This window comes from Pelodiscus sinensis, chromosome 3 (genome assembly GCF_052426305.1).
Source record: "Pelodiscus sinensis isolate ZL-2025 chromosome 3, ASM5242630v1, whole genome shotgun sequence".
Taxonomy (NCBI): Eukaryota; Metazoa; Chordata; order Testudines; family Trionychidae; genus Pelodiscus; species Pelodiscus sinensis.
Genome location: NC_143054.1, coordinates 168,370,998 through 168,385,688, shown reverse-complemented (window position 1 = coordinate 168,385,688; position 14,691 = coordinate 168,370,998). Strand labels below are relative to the sequence as shown.

At 37.0% G+C, this 14,691-nt stretch overlaps 1 protein-coding gene across 2 annotated transcripts in view; it reads left to right on the top strand.

The window, feature by feature from the left end:
* The window catches only part of CAMKMT (calmodulin-lysine N-methyltransferase), a 361,289-nt gene that overhangs the window by 298,819 nt on the left and 47,779 nt on the right, over positions 1-14,691 (top strand). For both annotated transcript variants that reach the window (XM_006125469.5, XM_006125470.5), the window contains exons 5-7: positions 1,023-1,077; positions 2,128-2,191; positions 9,137-9,203. In XM_006125469.5, the coding sequence (XP_006125531.3) occupies positions 1,023-1,077; positions 2,128-2,191; positions 9,137-9,203 (186 nt within the window). The remainder of the gene's footprint in view (positions 1-1,022; positions 1,078-2,127; positions 2,192-9,136; positions 9,204-14,691) is intronic.

The following is a 14,691-nucleotide window of genomic DNA, read 5'->3' as shown; positions in this document are numbered from 1 at the left end:
CCTTTAATTTGGAAATGTAATTGTCAAAAAATGTTTTGATGGTAAATTTTATATCATCTATAACCTCTTGCCGTAGGTGTAATTAGAAATACAATGATCCCACCCTCACCACTGGCTTAGGTGATGTTAGCACACAGTCACCCTCCACAGCATGCCATCAATGAGAAGACAGTGCTAATGTGAACATTCTATTGATGGGTCCCCCCATGCAGCTCCCACCATGCAGGTTCTCCACACAAAAGTACATTTCATCCATATAGATAGCACATATGTTATTATTGCTAATGCTGGTGCACAATGGGCTAAGTTAAGAACAGCACGTCACAGACGGTATTCAGCCTTAATAAGGCTGAGCTCTCTTGCTTTCCTGGGTGCAGATTAGGCTCTTGACATTACCTTTCCTTAGTTTTCAATGATTTAACTGTACATTGTTCCAGTGTTGTTTCTAAGAGTATTGTTTGTATATCACTTGCAATGTAAGTGCTACTTGTGAAATCTAAATACTGCACATGTAAGGTATATGGCTTGTTTTCAAAGCTGTATTTTTTTCCAAAATATAAATAATTTTCTAGATATAGATGTGCCTATATATAAATAAAGATATAAATAATATTCATTTCCCCATTTACTTGTCTAACTGTTTTTGAAAGAATGAATGTGGATTAACAATGTTATCCTTTCCTAACAATTATCTTTCGCTACTCTAGCTAGTTTAGTTCTAAAAGACAGCGCCATTGACAAGGGGAAAAAAGGGAACCTTCTCAGATTTTTCAGCTCAGCGGTGGTAATGTTGCACTGAACACTAATGAGGGAACCCCTACTGATTTGCCTGCTTTGTGACTTTTCTATTTCATAATTATTTTTAAAACGCAAACGACATGAGGTAGCCTAGTCGTGTCTCTACAACTTCCTGGTAGCTCAGTTCACACTGCAGATGGCAATTTGTTCTTGTAACATATATGTCTCTCTGACCATTTTCATCTAATTTGTATGGGTTCTACCATTTCCTTTCTCTCTTTCAGGGATCTTGCTGTGTGTGAGCTAGGGGGTGGCATGACATGCTTGGCTGGGCTCATGGTAGGTCTTTTCTCAATTCCAATCCCATTCAGAGAGAGGAACAAAAGAAAAAATGTTCCAGTGCCTCCAACTGCTGGGTCAGAGAACTGTCAACAGCATCAGCTGCGGTCAAGCTGCAAAGTCTTGGGAGACCTTCTAGATTGACTTGCTTTCGTATCATATTGATTTTATGGTTGCCTCGATGAGCAGAAACATTTTACCTCAGTGTAGTCAATATCTCTTGTTGTGACATTCCAGGCCACGTACAGTCTGTCTTTCATTGCCATAGCTGAAGCATTTTTTTTTTTCAGATTATAGTCCCATTTGCGAAGATACAGGAATAGCCTGGTGAATCACAGTTGGAGCACCATGATATAGCTGCTAATGTTTTGCCTGCATTATTACACCAACAAACATGATCCAGAGCTCTCAGTAATTAGATTCTTTTGAATTAGATTGGCCATTCAGGAGCGTCGTTCACCATTCTCTGGGTTCTGAGTCATGTATTCAGGAGATATTATGTAGCAGTGCAGTGCATTAGACAAGTTTTTATGTCTCTACAAATAAAAGCATATTGTTACACTGATTGGCATTTGACAAACCTGTCGCTCTTATACAATGTGTCGAGGTTACAGCCCAATGTGCGAGCATGTCAAAGCTCACAAAAAAATTACCCTTACAAAGCCATCTGCCTGCAATGCAAAGTTATATGAAGGGCATCAGGCAGTCAGACAGAAGCAAGCTGAAAGGCAGAGTGACAGCCTTGTATGATGGCTCTACTAGATAAACAGAAGCCCGCAAATGAAAGCCTCTCAGAATACCATCATCCGCTGTCACAATGCAATTACGGAACAGAATGATAGCAAGATAGAGGCTCCCGCAAATGGAATGATAAAAGTATTGACTGATTTGATTGAATGATTAAAATAATGCAGACATAAAATGAAAAAAGATTGAAGATTGTTACAGAGAAATAGGTGAGGAAGCATGATACTGAAGGCTTGTCACTCCTGTCTTCACTTCCACACAGACAAGCATATTTGCTCATTGTTTGCTGTGCTCTTTTTTCAGGTTGCTATTTCTGCAGATGTCAAAGAAGTTCTGTTAACTGATGGAAATGAAAAGGCCATCAAAAGTATCCTTATTCAGATAGAAAACTGGTTTGTTGTGCTCATTCCTTTTTACCGCTAGGTAACAATTGATGTAAAGAAAGACACTATGTGGTATATGTAAAAAAAACAAAAAACAAAACCTCCACCGTGAGTAATTAAAAAAAACCCAGAACATATAATGTTTCTTGAATGGGACTAAAATTTTTCGTTATAAATTCACGCTTTCTTCTTAGATAAAAAGAGTACATGTTGGTAGGAAGAAAGCAGCAAGTACAGTGATATTTATAATTGTCTAATGGTGATTCCATTTTTTTATGCTCTGTGTTATAGGAAGTACAGCAGTAAACCAAATAATTCACTCCCTCTTGACATGTATTCTTTTTAATAATTTTTTCGTATTAAACCCACTTTCATGTATTAACCATGTATAAGATGTCCAATATAGAAGTGATTTTATAATGTTCACTAAAGAGTATATACTATTACATGCACAGTACCATTGTTATGACTAACTTACAACTACCTATAAATTATCCACATACTCTATTTAATCAATTATTGGTTTGGCATTATTTATTTTTTATGAAGGGATATAAAACCACTCCCTTCTCTGTGTAGTATTTTATTATATTTCTTATATTATATTACAGTCAATCACTATTAATCCATACTAATATGAACCCAGAATTCAGAAAATTGAAATGTCCTTTGGTTAAGTGAGTGAGTGAGCATGATTTGTGGCCACATTAAATAACTACAATAGTACAGGAAGTGATGAATATTGTGAATATTAATACCCTTGTGAGAGGGAAAAGTGGAAGGTATCTCTGTGTTTTTTTTCCTTTGTGATCTTTAAATTTGCATTTTCAGTTGTTCAGTTTTTTGCCACTACAATGCCACGATTCAGATTTATGATTTGTTTGTGTGTGAATATTAACGTAACAAGGACTTATTTTTTCAGTAAGTGAAACTCTGTTGTGGATGATTTAAAAATGAAATTTTCAATTATGTAAGATTTTTAAGACAGGAGACATGGAAGTACAAGAAATTATCTAGCAGCCTCTAGAAACACTTATGTTTTCAGAGGTAACTCAGTCAGCTGTAATTGCCTAAAACACTTCAACAATTTCATGGAGAATAACAGCCAATCACAAATCATTTCCTTTACAACTTAAAAAATGCTGCATAAAAATGCTCTTTTTCTCAAAAACACAGGACTTTACTTATGATTCTGACATTTTTTTAAAATTCTAAATGTTTATGTTAGTGACTTGATGCTGAGCTGTTTTACTGTCCTGTGTAGTTTCATGTAACTATATTTGATACACTTCTAGCCACGTGTTATTGTGGAAATAAAAAATATGAGGTTTCAAAATCAACATAGCAAAGTAAGTTGATGTTTGACAAAAATGACCTTTTACCATAAAGAGTTTCAGTTTGGTTTTATCACATCAGCAAATATCTCATTTAACAAATCCTGTAAGCACATCTGAACTTCTATGAAATTGAAAGTCTTCTGCATCAAGAGTTTCAACTGATAAATGTTAAAAACATTCACCCATTGCATTTAATTAAATAATTAAAGTATTTTGTTCTTCAAAAGGATAACAGTTAATATCACCTAATTAATGAAATTGTATCCTTATATTTCCTAAAATCCTACAAATCTTAAAGTCTGTACTGATTCTGTTGTCCTTTCAGAGAAGTGTTTACTAAAAGCTTCAAAAAATATTCCCCCTTCCTTTTTTAAAATGTTTGGCACTGTGGTTCTCAGGGTTCAAAGAGCTTGTATTGTAGTGCATTGCACAATGGATTTACTGTAGCAGGGTGCTAGATTAAAAATTTTACAGTGTAGGTGAATGTGCTCTTAAGAGCGTATAATAAAATTTGTTACGTTTTATGTATTTTAATGGACTTCTTTGGTAGTTTTATGTTCTATCTTATGATAATTTTATTTTTGCATTCTTTGCTATAGTAACTAACTATAAAACAAGCATAGACCTAATTCTGATCTTTTATTTCCTTGCCAACACCACTGAAATCAGGGGATTTCTATTGGAGAAATTGAGAATAAAACCTTACCCCAAATGTCCCAAATTACAAAAAATAATGATTTATTTATAATAATTTGTGGATAGTTTTGGTACATTTTAGTAAATTATTGTACCAAATTATATTGATATTGCTAAGATATTGTTTCCTTTTCTTGATTCTGCTCCTCAGGAATAGGCTATCCCTACTGTTCTGCTTTATTACTGAGAAATTATGGATTTAAAAAACCTTATTTTAAAAATTACTGTTTATATCTTCCCTTTACATTTCTTAGGAGGTTTAAATTACATGGCAGTCATACTCTAGCATCCAAATATTACTTTCCAAAAAGTAAAAGTGGTTGTCAACAAAAAGAAAAAAAATCACTGTCAGAAACCAGGAAATCACCAAGCAAGCCTGCTAATTATTCTTAATGGGCAAGATGAGCACATTAAGAAACAAATGAATACATCAGTGAAATGTAACTGAAAATCGACCTGGCAATAGTGCATTGCATCTGAGTATCTGCCTTTGTATTATCATCATCATCATCAACATCATCGTCGTCATAATTATTGTTGTTGTTATTGCAATTCAGTGAGTGTAACTAACTGCCTCGTTTTATGTCTTCTTAAGCTCTTGTGGATCTGATTTTTCTTTTAATTTTTGACACCATTCATTATATTCCCAAAATGTTACATATCTATTTTTGACTGATAGATAAAGAATTTACTCTCTATATTGTGAATGCCTATATTAGGATAGTACATTCATATGTTATTAGTCTATTACATGATGAACTTCGTACACAAAGGTTGTTGCTATGTTAATTTCAAATCACTTTTCACCGTACATGTATATTTGAAGTATTAACCACTTTTTTATAAAATATATATGATATGAGGTGCTGAGAAATTTTAAAATCCTAAGCGATGTTCTGACACATTCTACTAATTTAAAAGGTTGCATCCATTGTACTTATCACAGGCAGCTCTAATTATATGACAGATCATAACATATAGTTATATGCAGAACCTGGATGAAATCTGGTGATGTAAAGGTAGATTTCCTTGCTTTTCTCAGTTTCAGTTAGAATTTTACCCTTGATTTAGTCTGGTTGTATTTGTCTAATTAATTTATCTTTTAATTTTATAAATAAACATAATATAAAAAAGAAAAGATTAGACATTTCAAGGGAGTGCTAAAGGTGGACCTGAACTGGGTCATCAGATTTAAGTCCCTATTTAAACTTTGGGACAACATTGATCTCAAATTGTACTTTGCAGCTCAGATCATATCTCTATCATGAATCCAAGCCAGAACATCAAAACTGAACCCTCTAAAACACTGTAGAAGTTCAGAATCAGCTCAGAATTTCCAGATCCACTGACCAAAAATAGCCAGCTGATTCATTAATGTAATGTACCTTCCAGCTTAGCTGTGTACTGTGCACTGATGATGTGAACTATTCTATCTAGAATTATGTGAAAAGCCTCCGTACTGGCAAGTATCTGTAATACAAAGTGCTGACACAGTACACTATAATGACATTCAAAGATAGTGTATGGCTCTCTCAACAATCATGGCAAATCTAGGTTATAAAGGCCTGAATGCCTTAAGATACAGGTTTCTATAGGCTCGTCTAAACTACGCTGAAGTTTCGAAAGAGCATACGCAAATTCTGTGGGAATTTGCATATTTTCTTCCGATCTCACTTTCAAAAGTGAAAGTAGTTGGGACGCATTTTTTTTCAGCAACCCTCACCTCCCTTTTTCGAAAAGCTGCTCTTCCTCAAAAAATGAGGTTTACATGGCTTTTCGAAAAAGGAGGGAGAGTTGCCGAAAAACTGCGTCCCAACTACTTTAACTTTCAAAAGCTCCACTTTTGAAAGTGAGATCAGAATTTACATATCCTCTTTCAAAACTTCAGTGTAGTCTAGATATAGCCTATGTATATTTAAAATACATAATTTTAAAGTATCTCAGAGGAGTAGCCGTGTAAGTCTGTAACTTTAAAATCAAGTAGTCCAGTGGCATCTTAGAGACTAACAAATTATATATATATAGTAACATGAGCTTTCATGAGAAAAAAACATTGATCATCTCATCTGAAGAAGTGGGTTTTGCCCACGAAAGCTCATGAATATCTATATCTATATATATATATAGATATATATAAAATTTATCAGCTGCGTTATCTAACAAAATAACATGTTCTGCTTATGAGATTATTCATGCCTTTCTTTGCTGTACAGGTACTTGTGGTACCCCATAGGACTCCATTGAATACCATACAGACACTTCAGAAAGTCTGTCCAGAGTCCAAGGAGTTTAATTTAAAAAAATCTTTAGTCAGGTTTTTTAAAATTGTTCTGTTATGCAAAATAAATGTCATTGTCTTTTCTTCTATATTGGTCACTTAGAAGTTTTTTCTAAAAAATCTATTCTTGTATATTCACTATCCTAGGGGCACGTCTACACTACAAGATAAGGTTGGTGTAATATGGTTGATTTCTTACCACGCAATTTTGCAAAGTTGAAGGTCCGTGTCCTTATTGGGGGAAGAATCGAATGTAGTCCAAAGTAGCATGTCCCCATTGGCAAGCCTATCAATGACTCAGAGAGCAAGGCACTGTGGGAAGCTTTGCATTCTGGGCTAAACTCACAGTGCCCGCTGAGACCAAAACTGTGCAGTAGGTGGTTAGGGGCTCATGTCATCAGTGTCCCATAAGGCACTTATCTACTCCCTCCCCCTTGTATGAGATAAAGGGGAGGCAGTGTGCTCATGCCTTTTGGTACCCTGGTTGCCCATGCAAATGCCATAGCAGCGCGAGCATGGAGCTGACTGTGCAGCAAGCTGTTGTGATGGTGACATGTGGTGCACTATTGACCTAATGGTGCCTAATGGTGCCCTACTTGGAGAGCATACACATGTTGCTCCTCCAGGAAGAGGACAAGGATGAAGTTCGGCATAGTCTGAATACACTGCTCATGCAAGGCCTGGTGCTGATGCAAGCGCAGCCACCAGTCAATCCTCTGAACACAGTGGAATGCAGGTTCTGGTGCTGTGAGACAAGCTCAGACTGGTCGGACCACATCGTGATGCAGACATGGAATGATCAGCAGAGGCTACAGAACTTCCGAATGCGGAAGGCCACATTCCTGGAACTTTGAGAATGGCTTTTCACTGCCCTGAGGCATGAAAATATCTGACTGAGACCCACTCTGACAATGGAGAAGCACATGGCAATTACTCTGTGGAAGCTTGCCATACTAGACAGCTACCAGTCAGTGGTGAATCAGTTTGGAGTGGGAAAATCTATGGTGAGAGCCACCAGGCAGCTTGCAACCTTGCCATAAATGTCGGAGTTCCTCTGCTGGTTCACAGCTTGTAGAGGATGGCGTCATCTCCCCATGCCTCTTGAGGTTCAAGATCTCCTGGACACTCCACGCAGGTACTCTTCTGCGCTCCTGGGAACTGGAGCCAGTGGGAGCAAAAGTATTCAAAGTTGTCTCATTGTTGATGGGATTGTTTGAGGTCATCTCCACCTGTGCCATGGTGAGTTGCTCATTCTGAATGTATTCGCAATGCTGGCCACATGGGAGATGCCAATCAACTTTTCCCTTGGCTTTTTGAGCTCATCAGGTAAGCAGTAGAAGTGCAAGTTCTGGCCAGAGCAATCAGGTCGGGAACTGCAGGAGCCTCCTGGAGGCCAACAACCTTGACTTCTTTGCGACACTACATCTATACTACCATAAATTCAACCATGCAAGATCAGAAATAGTGTTCCTCCTCGTAAAAAGTAGGAGCACTTAAATCAACTTCAGCTTCCCTTAAGGTTGACATGACAGGTTTGGTAGTGTGGATACATCACTTACAAAATCGACCATTTGCGGCTAAATTCAATGTAAAGTCCTAGTGTAGACCAGGCCTTAGATAGATTAATTATGCAAATTAAATAATGATATTTTTCATCATTTTCACAGTGACTAAGTGAAATAGTCACTTTTAAATGATCAAATATAGCATTATTTAATTTGCATGCAAGAGTTTACACTGAAAAATCCAACTGCATATGTGAACTTCAGTAGCATCTTTCTTTAGTACCATGGATTGAATTTTTCCACTTTCTTCCATGTCATAAGAATGACCATAAGGGACCAGACCAATGGTCTATCTAGCTCGGTATCTGGTCTCTAACAGCGGCTGGTACCAGAGCTTCAGGATAAGTGTACAGAATGGAGCAGATAGCATAATTAACCCCTGCCTTCCCTTCTCAGCTTCTGGCAGTCTGAAGTTTAGGGCCACCCCAAATAATCTTATTAGTCTTTAAGGTACCACAGAACTCCTCGTTTTTGCTGAAACAGAGTAACATGGCTACTCCTCTGAAACATTTCACACAGATAGTCACAGCCAGGAGCCAAATGCATGCGTGCTGTTTCCAAGAGGAATTCAAAACCTTGAGCCCCTGACGTGTCTGCCCAGTGAACTACTTGCACATCTCAAGGAAAACAAGGTAAAGAAGCCGTGCAAAATAAACCATATCATCTGATTGTACTGACTGGTCTGTGTCCATAATATATATACCAAAAGGCACTGAGGTTGTGCTGCTGCTTCTTCTTTTTTTTTTAAACTAGTAGTTAGTTTTAAAAATACATAAGGATGTAAAGACCTTTGTTTAAAACAACCCACAAAAAGGATAGATAATCAGCATGGATGCATTTGTTGAGTTACTGGCTAAGAAAATCAGACTACTTCTGCAGTGGCATGATAAATTCATTACTTCTAAAAAGACTCACTATGAACACAGATTATGGAAGACCTAACAGGTAAAAAAAGCCATGAAGACATTAAAAATTAGGGTAGGGGGAGTACTTTTGATTAAATCATTATTTTTATGCTAATTCTATGTATAATTCTTAACAAGTATGTTACAGATGTAAGGGACATCATCATAAGAAACCAAAATGCAGGCATATTTAAGGCTCAGAATGTATCAAGCAGGTAAGATACTTTAAAAGCTGCTACTGAATTCTTTATATAAAACTATGCTGTGAAGTGTACGTAGAATTGAGAGTTAGAATATTTCTATTGGCAAGGAAGATAACTCTACAGTATCCATTATCTAGGCTAGTGATGTGCAGTTCATGGGAAAGGAATGGATTATACTAAAGGAAGCCTTTAGTCTTTAATTCCAATACCATACCACTATTCAGGACTAGGTTATGCCCTTTAATTTAATAATCTATGCTTCTTGGTGAAAGAAAGAAAGAAAGAAAGAAAGAAAGAAAGAAAGAAAGAAAGAAAGAAAGAAAGAAAGAAAGAAAGAAAGAAAAACTTGCATGTTGTTCTCACCTGTGATCAGTCTTAGCAAAGAGGAATTCTACATGCATAATACAGTAATACTGCAAATATGTGTGTGTTTATTTCCAGATATGCTGAGAATTCTGGGAAAAAATATGAATTCAAATTGTGATAGTAGTACATAAAGTATATTTATCTTAACCCAATTATTTTTGAACCTAAAGAGTACAATATCATTAATCTTGGCCATATTTGACATACTTTAAATCCCTTAAGAGCTTATGCTTCATTTTCAAAAAAAAAAAAATTGGTAATTTAGGAGCCTTGGTGCTTCTTAAAGTCAGTAGGACTCCTTAAGTGACTTTGGTGTTATTGAAAATTTTAGCCTAGGAAATTATTCTTTTTGATCATTGCTGTGCCAGTTCTTGCTGTGGAAAGGATTTTCTTTCCTAGTGGTTGGACTTTCTTTGTCATAATGTGTATAGTTATCATAGTTAGTATGTGTAGTTTTAGAGTTAGTGTATATCGTAGTGTTAGTAGCTCTCCCTGTCATCAAGGCTGTGTCCAGACTCAGGGTTTTTTTCGAAAAAAGTAGCCTTTTTTCAAAAAAACTTCACCCGCGTCTAGACTGCAGCTGCGTTCTTTCGAAATTAAATCGAAAGAACGCGGCTTTTCTTTCAACGGCGGTAAACCTCATTGCACGAGGAAGAATGCCTTTTTTCGAAAGTGCTCTTTCGAAAAAAGGCGTTCTTGAATGCAAAAAGGGGTTTTTCGAAAGAGAGCATCCAGACTGCCTGGGTGCTCTCTTTCGAAAAAGCGGCTTGCTGTCTAGACGCTCTTTTTCGAAAGAGGCTTTTTCGAAAGGCTTGCAGTCTAGACATAGCCCAAGGGACTTTCACCCATAGGCCTGGCATGTCTCTGTCTCCCGGTTTCAAACCATGTACCTCTTGCTGCAATGTGATGGCAGTTAGTGACCTGCACACTTGCTATCTAATGGGCCTGCGGGAGTCTTATATTAAAGACAAGTGCCAGATCTGTAGGGCAGCAATGGGCAACCTAGGCTAGTGAGCAGACCACATGAGTGGCCCTCCTTCGTCTCAGTGGGCTTCAAGATTGTTGTAACCAAGATGGCCTCCCGGGATAGAGTAGTTTTGCTAACTCCGCATGTGTACCTATAATTTGTGGGGTACTAACTGAACTATAGAGGGCAGAAAAGAAATACTATGCCCTATTAAGTGGATTTGACTACCTTTACTTGCACCGTCCCCCAGGATCTCTGGTAGTGTTAGCAATGAATGAGTGGAAAGATTGGGCAGTCGAGTGTTACCCCCAAAAATAAAAATGACAAGAGACTAGACTTGTCTGGATGGAAGGTTTACTCAATGGTAGTCTCCAACTATGTATCTCCAATCAGCAGGCTATACTAGGGAGGTACAATTTTTATCTCTGGGATTCACTGTCTGAATTTAAAGACCTCCTCCCAGAAGAATGAAGGCAGGAATTTGGGACCATAAGAAGGGCAAGACTGGCCAACTCGGCAATGAGGACTATGGACTATCAGTCACCATGAGGTGCTGTTTGTGGCCTCTATAGTTTGGTCTTCCTCACGAGGTTCGGCAGTCTGTCCAGGAGTACCCTTGTGAGGGCTCCTCCCTGTTTTCCAAGCAAATAGACTCAAAGTTCCATTCTCTCTAGGACAAGAGCTATGCTTCATTCCTTAGGCCTTTACAAGCCACTAGCCTCCAGTAAGCATTTCAAGCTGCAGCAATCTCCTAGATTCATGCCACCTCCCAGGTAGGAGCACTACAAAAGAAAGAGAAAAAATATATACATTAACAACCCCTCTGCCTCCAACTTGGGCTCTCAAAGATATTCCAGTGTGTCTAAACAGGGCTCCAGATACCCAGAGAATGTGGTTGCATCCCTGACCATCTTGACTAATAGTTATTGGTGGATGAAGTTATCTAAGTCTTTTTTTGAAACCAGTTATACTTTTGGCCTTCACAACATCTCCTGGCAGTGAGTTCCACAGGTTACTGTGTGTTGTGTGAAGAAGTACTTCTTTTCATTTGTTTTAAACCAGCTATTAGTTTAATTGAGTGACCCCTGGTTCTTCTTCTGTGTGATGGAATAAATTACATTTTCTTATTCCCTTTCTTCAAACCACTCACGATTTTATAGACATCCATCATAGCTCCACTTAATTATCTCTTTTCCAGATTAAACAGTACCAGTCTCTTAATTTCTCTTCATTTGGAAGCTCTTCCATACTCTTAACTGTTTTTCCCTTTTCTTTACTATTTTTCCATTTCTAATATATGTTTTAAGATGGGGTGGCAAGAAATCTGCACAGTATACAATGTGTGGGCATACCATAGATTTATATAGTGATATTACTGTCTTATTATGTGGCCCATTTGTAATGCTTCCTAACATTCTGTTAGGTTTTTTGACTAGATGTTTTTTGAACGTTGAGTAGATGTTTTCAGAGAACAGTGACTCCAAGATCTCTTTCTTGAGTGGTAACAGCTAATTTTAGGCCCCATTGTTTTGTAGATATAAATGTGATTTCATTTTCAAGTGTGCATTATTTTTCATTTATCAATATTGAATTTCATCTGCCGTTTTGTTGAGCAGTCATCCAGTTTTGTGAGATCCTTTTGTAACTCTTTGTGATCTGCTTTGGACTTAACTATCTTGAGCAATTTTGTATCATTTCCAAACTTTATCTCATCGCTGTTCACTCCTTTTTCCAGATAATCTGTGAATATATTGAACATCACTGGTCTCAGTACAGATACCTGAAGGATACCACTATTTATCTGTCTCCATTCTGAGAACTGACCATTTAGTCCTAGCTTTTGTTTCCTGTCTTTTAATCAGTTCCTGATCCCTCATATCTCATGACAGTTGATTTTGCTTAAGAGCCTTTGGTGAGAATCTTATCAAAGGCTTTCTATAAGTTCAAGTATACTATATCTTCCCTTGTCCACATGTTTTTGACCCTCTCTCAGCTCTGGTCTATACTAGGGAGTTATTTTGAAATAACCCCCCTTATTTTGAAATAACAAGCGGAGCGTCCAATTACCAAGCCTGTTATTTTGAAGTAAGGGGTTGGTATTTTGAAATAACAACTCCTGCTTTCCACGAGGAATAATGCTTATTTAAAAATAATTATTTTGAAATACTGGTATGTGGATGCTCAACTACTGCTATTTCGAAATAACTACTCCCCAGAGTCAATCAAAGTAATTACTCCCCAGTGCTTCCTGCAGCTCTAAGTCGAGGTAGTGCGTCCACATTAAGAGAACCTGCATCAGACTAATTTCAAGGCTTCTGTGTAATGTGGACACACTATTTTATAATAGTTATTTCAGGAGTTATTATTTTGAAATAAGTTATTTTGAAATAATATCCTAGTGTAGACATGCCCTCAAAGAAATTCAGTAGATCAGGGAGGCATGATTTCCACTTACAAAAGTGGTGTTGACTTCCCCAACAAATTGTGTTCAAGAACAGATCAGTGAACTGAGTACTTGTACCTTTGTCCACAGGGAGTGGTGATTTTAGCTGGTATTTCACTCTTGAGGGTAACAAAGGCATAGAGCACCCACCTGAAGCTAGCCAATTCTGTGTGCCACTATCCTATTTATTACAATTGTGCCTGCCAAAATCACTGCAGCATGGTATGGGAAAAAATTCTACCTTGTAGAAAGCATTAAGGCTATCTCCCTAGAAACCTTTGGGAAAAGATTGCAAAGTACTCCAGGAGAGTTTCATTGAGATTTTTGGGAGGAGGAAAGGAACATCTCTACATATGTAAATAAAATGCTTTGTGTGACTCCATCTCTTCTGCCCAACCCTACAGAGGAAAGGAAAGCAGATAGAAACGCTCCCTCTATTTGTTGTACCACTACTTCATCTTGAATATGTAGAACAATGAAAAGTCAATACTAGTGTACTGCTCGCTTGGGATTGGGCCAGATTCCATCTTTATATGTATGCACACGTGTCCAAAGAGATCAACACCAGATGACCTATGCTGAAGTATAGGCCAGAGTGACATAAACTAAATGGAAAAAGGCAGTTAATCTGGAATAAATGTGTCAACACAGAGGTTTGTACTGTTTAATAGCTTAACTTCACACCTTAGTTTATACTGGTATAACTTTCCTGTGCAGACAGACCCTTAGGGTGTGTCTAGAAGGATAGTCAGGGTAGGCACATGCAGCTCATAGCAAGAAATTATTGACATTTATTAGGATGTAAATACACATGGCTTAGTCATAGCTGTGCGTTACCACAATTGCTTGCCAGAGCTAGCACATACATAGCCTGAGATAATCTTTTAGGTTCCAAACCTTGAAAGTGCTAAACATCTTCTATGAGCACTCTCAAACACTCAACAGCTCTTGGGATGGACTCCTTCATATGGTATGTCTGGCCATAGTGTGATATATTCTGGATGTTTTCGATTTCCATTTATTTTATATAGGATTTCATTCCTTGTCAAGATTTCAAACCTGGTCTTTTAGATATCAATCAAAAGCACATTTTCCACTCTGTCCTCATTTACATTTATCTAATGCTTAAGGTCATTTGTGATCATTTGAGTGTATTTCAGCATATGGAATCAGTGAATAATAGATTTCAGCTCCATGCTGTGAAGAAAGATTGTGTTTTTACAGGACATAATGTTGTTTACTGGGTGTTAATAATCACTAATTAATAAACATATCTAGATTTCTAAAATGTTGAATTTGAAGCTTTAAAAATATGAAGTGTTTAACTTACTGAGTGAAATAACATTTTCTTCTTTATATAATAAAATAATTAAATTACAAATGTAAGTGATGTATTATACCAAATGCCAAATTTGTTTATTTGAAGTATAGATGTAAATTCATAGTTAAGTCTTTTTCATGGTTAACACACATGTTTTATAAAATATTCTACAATATAACAAATAATAATATGGCTTTCTTCATCTTAAAGATAATGACCGTTTTTTATTTTTTCCATATTAAACAAGCTCAGTTTCTCCTTTCAGTGTTAAGTCTAAAGTTTGCTTAGGTGCTTGCACAATAGCAGTGGATGAATGAGCCTTTCAACTCCATGATGCATTAAAAAGATAATTGCTTTTGTCTCAAAACTCCCGGGAAACTTGAAAGAGTAGAAGCAATGGCTT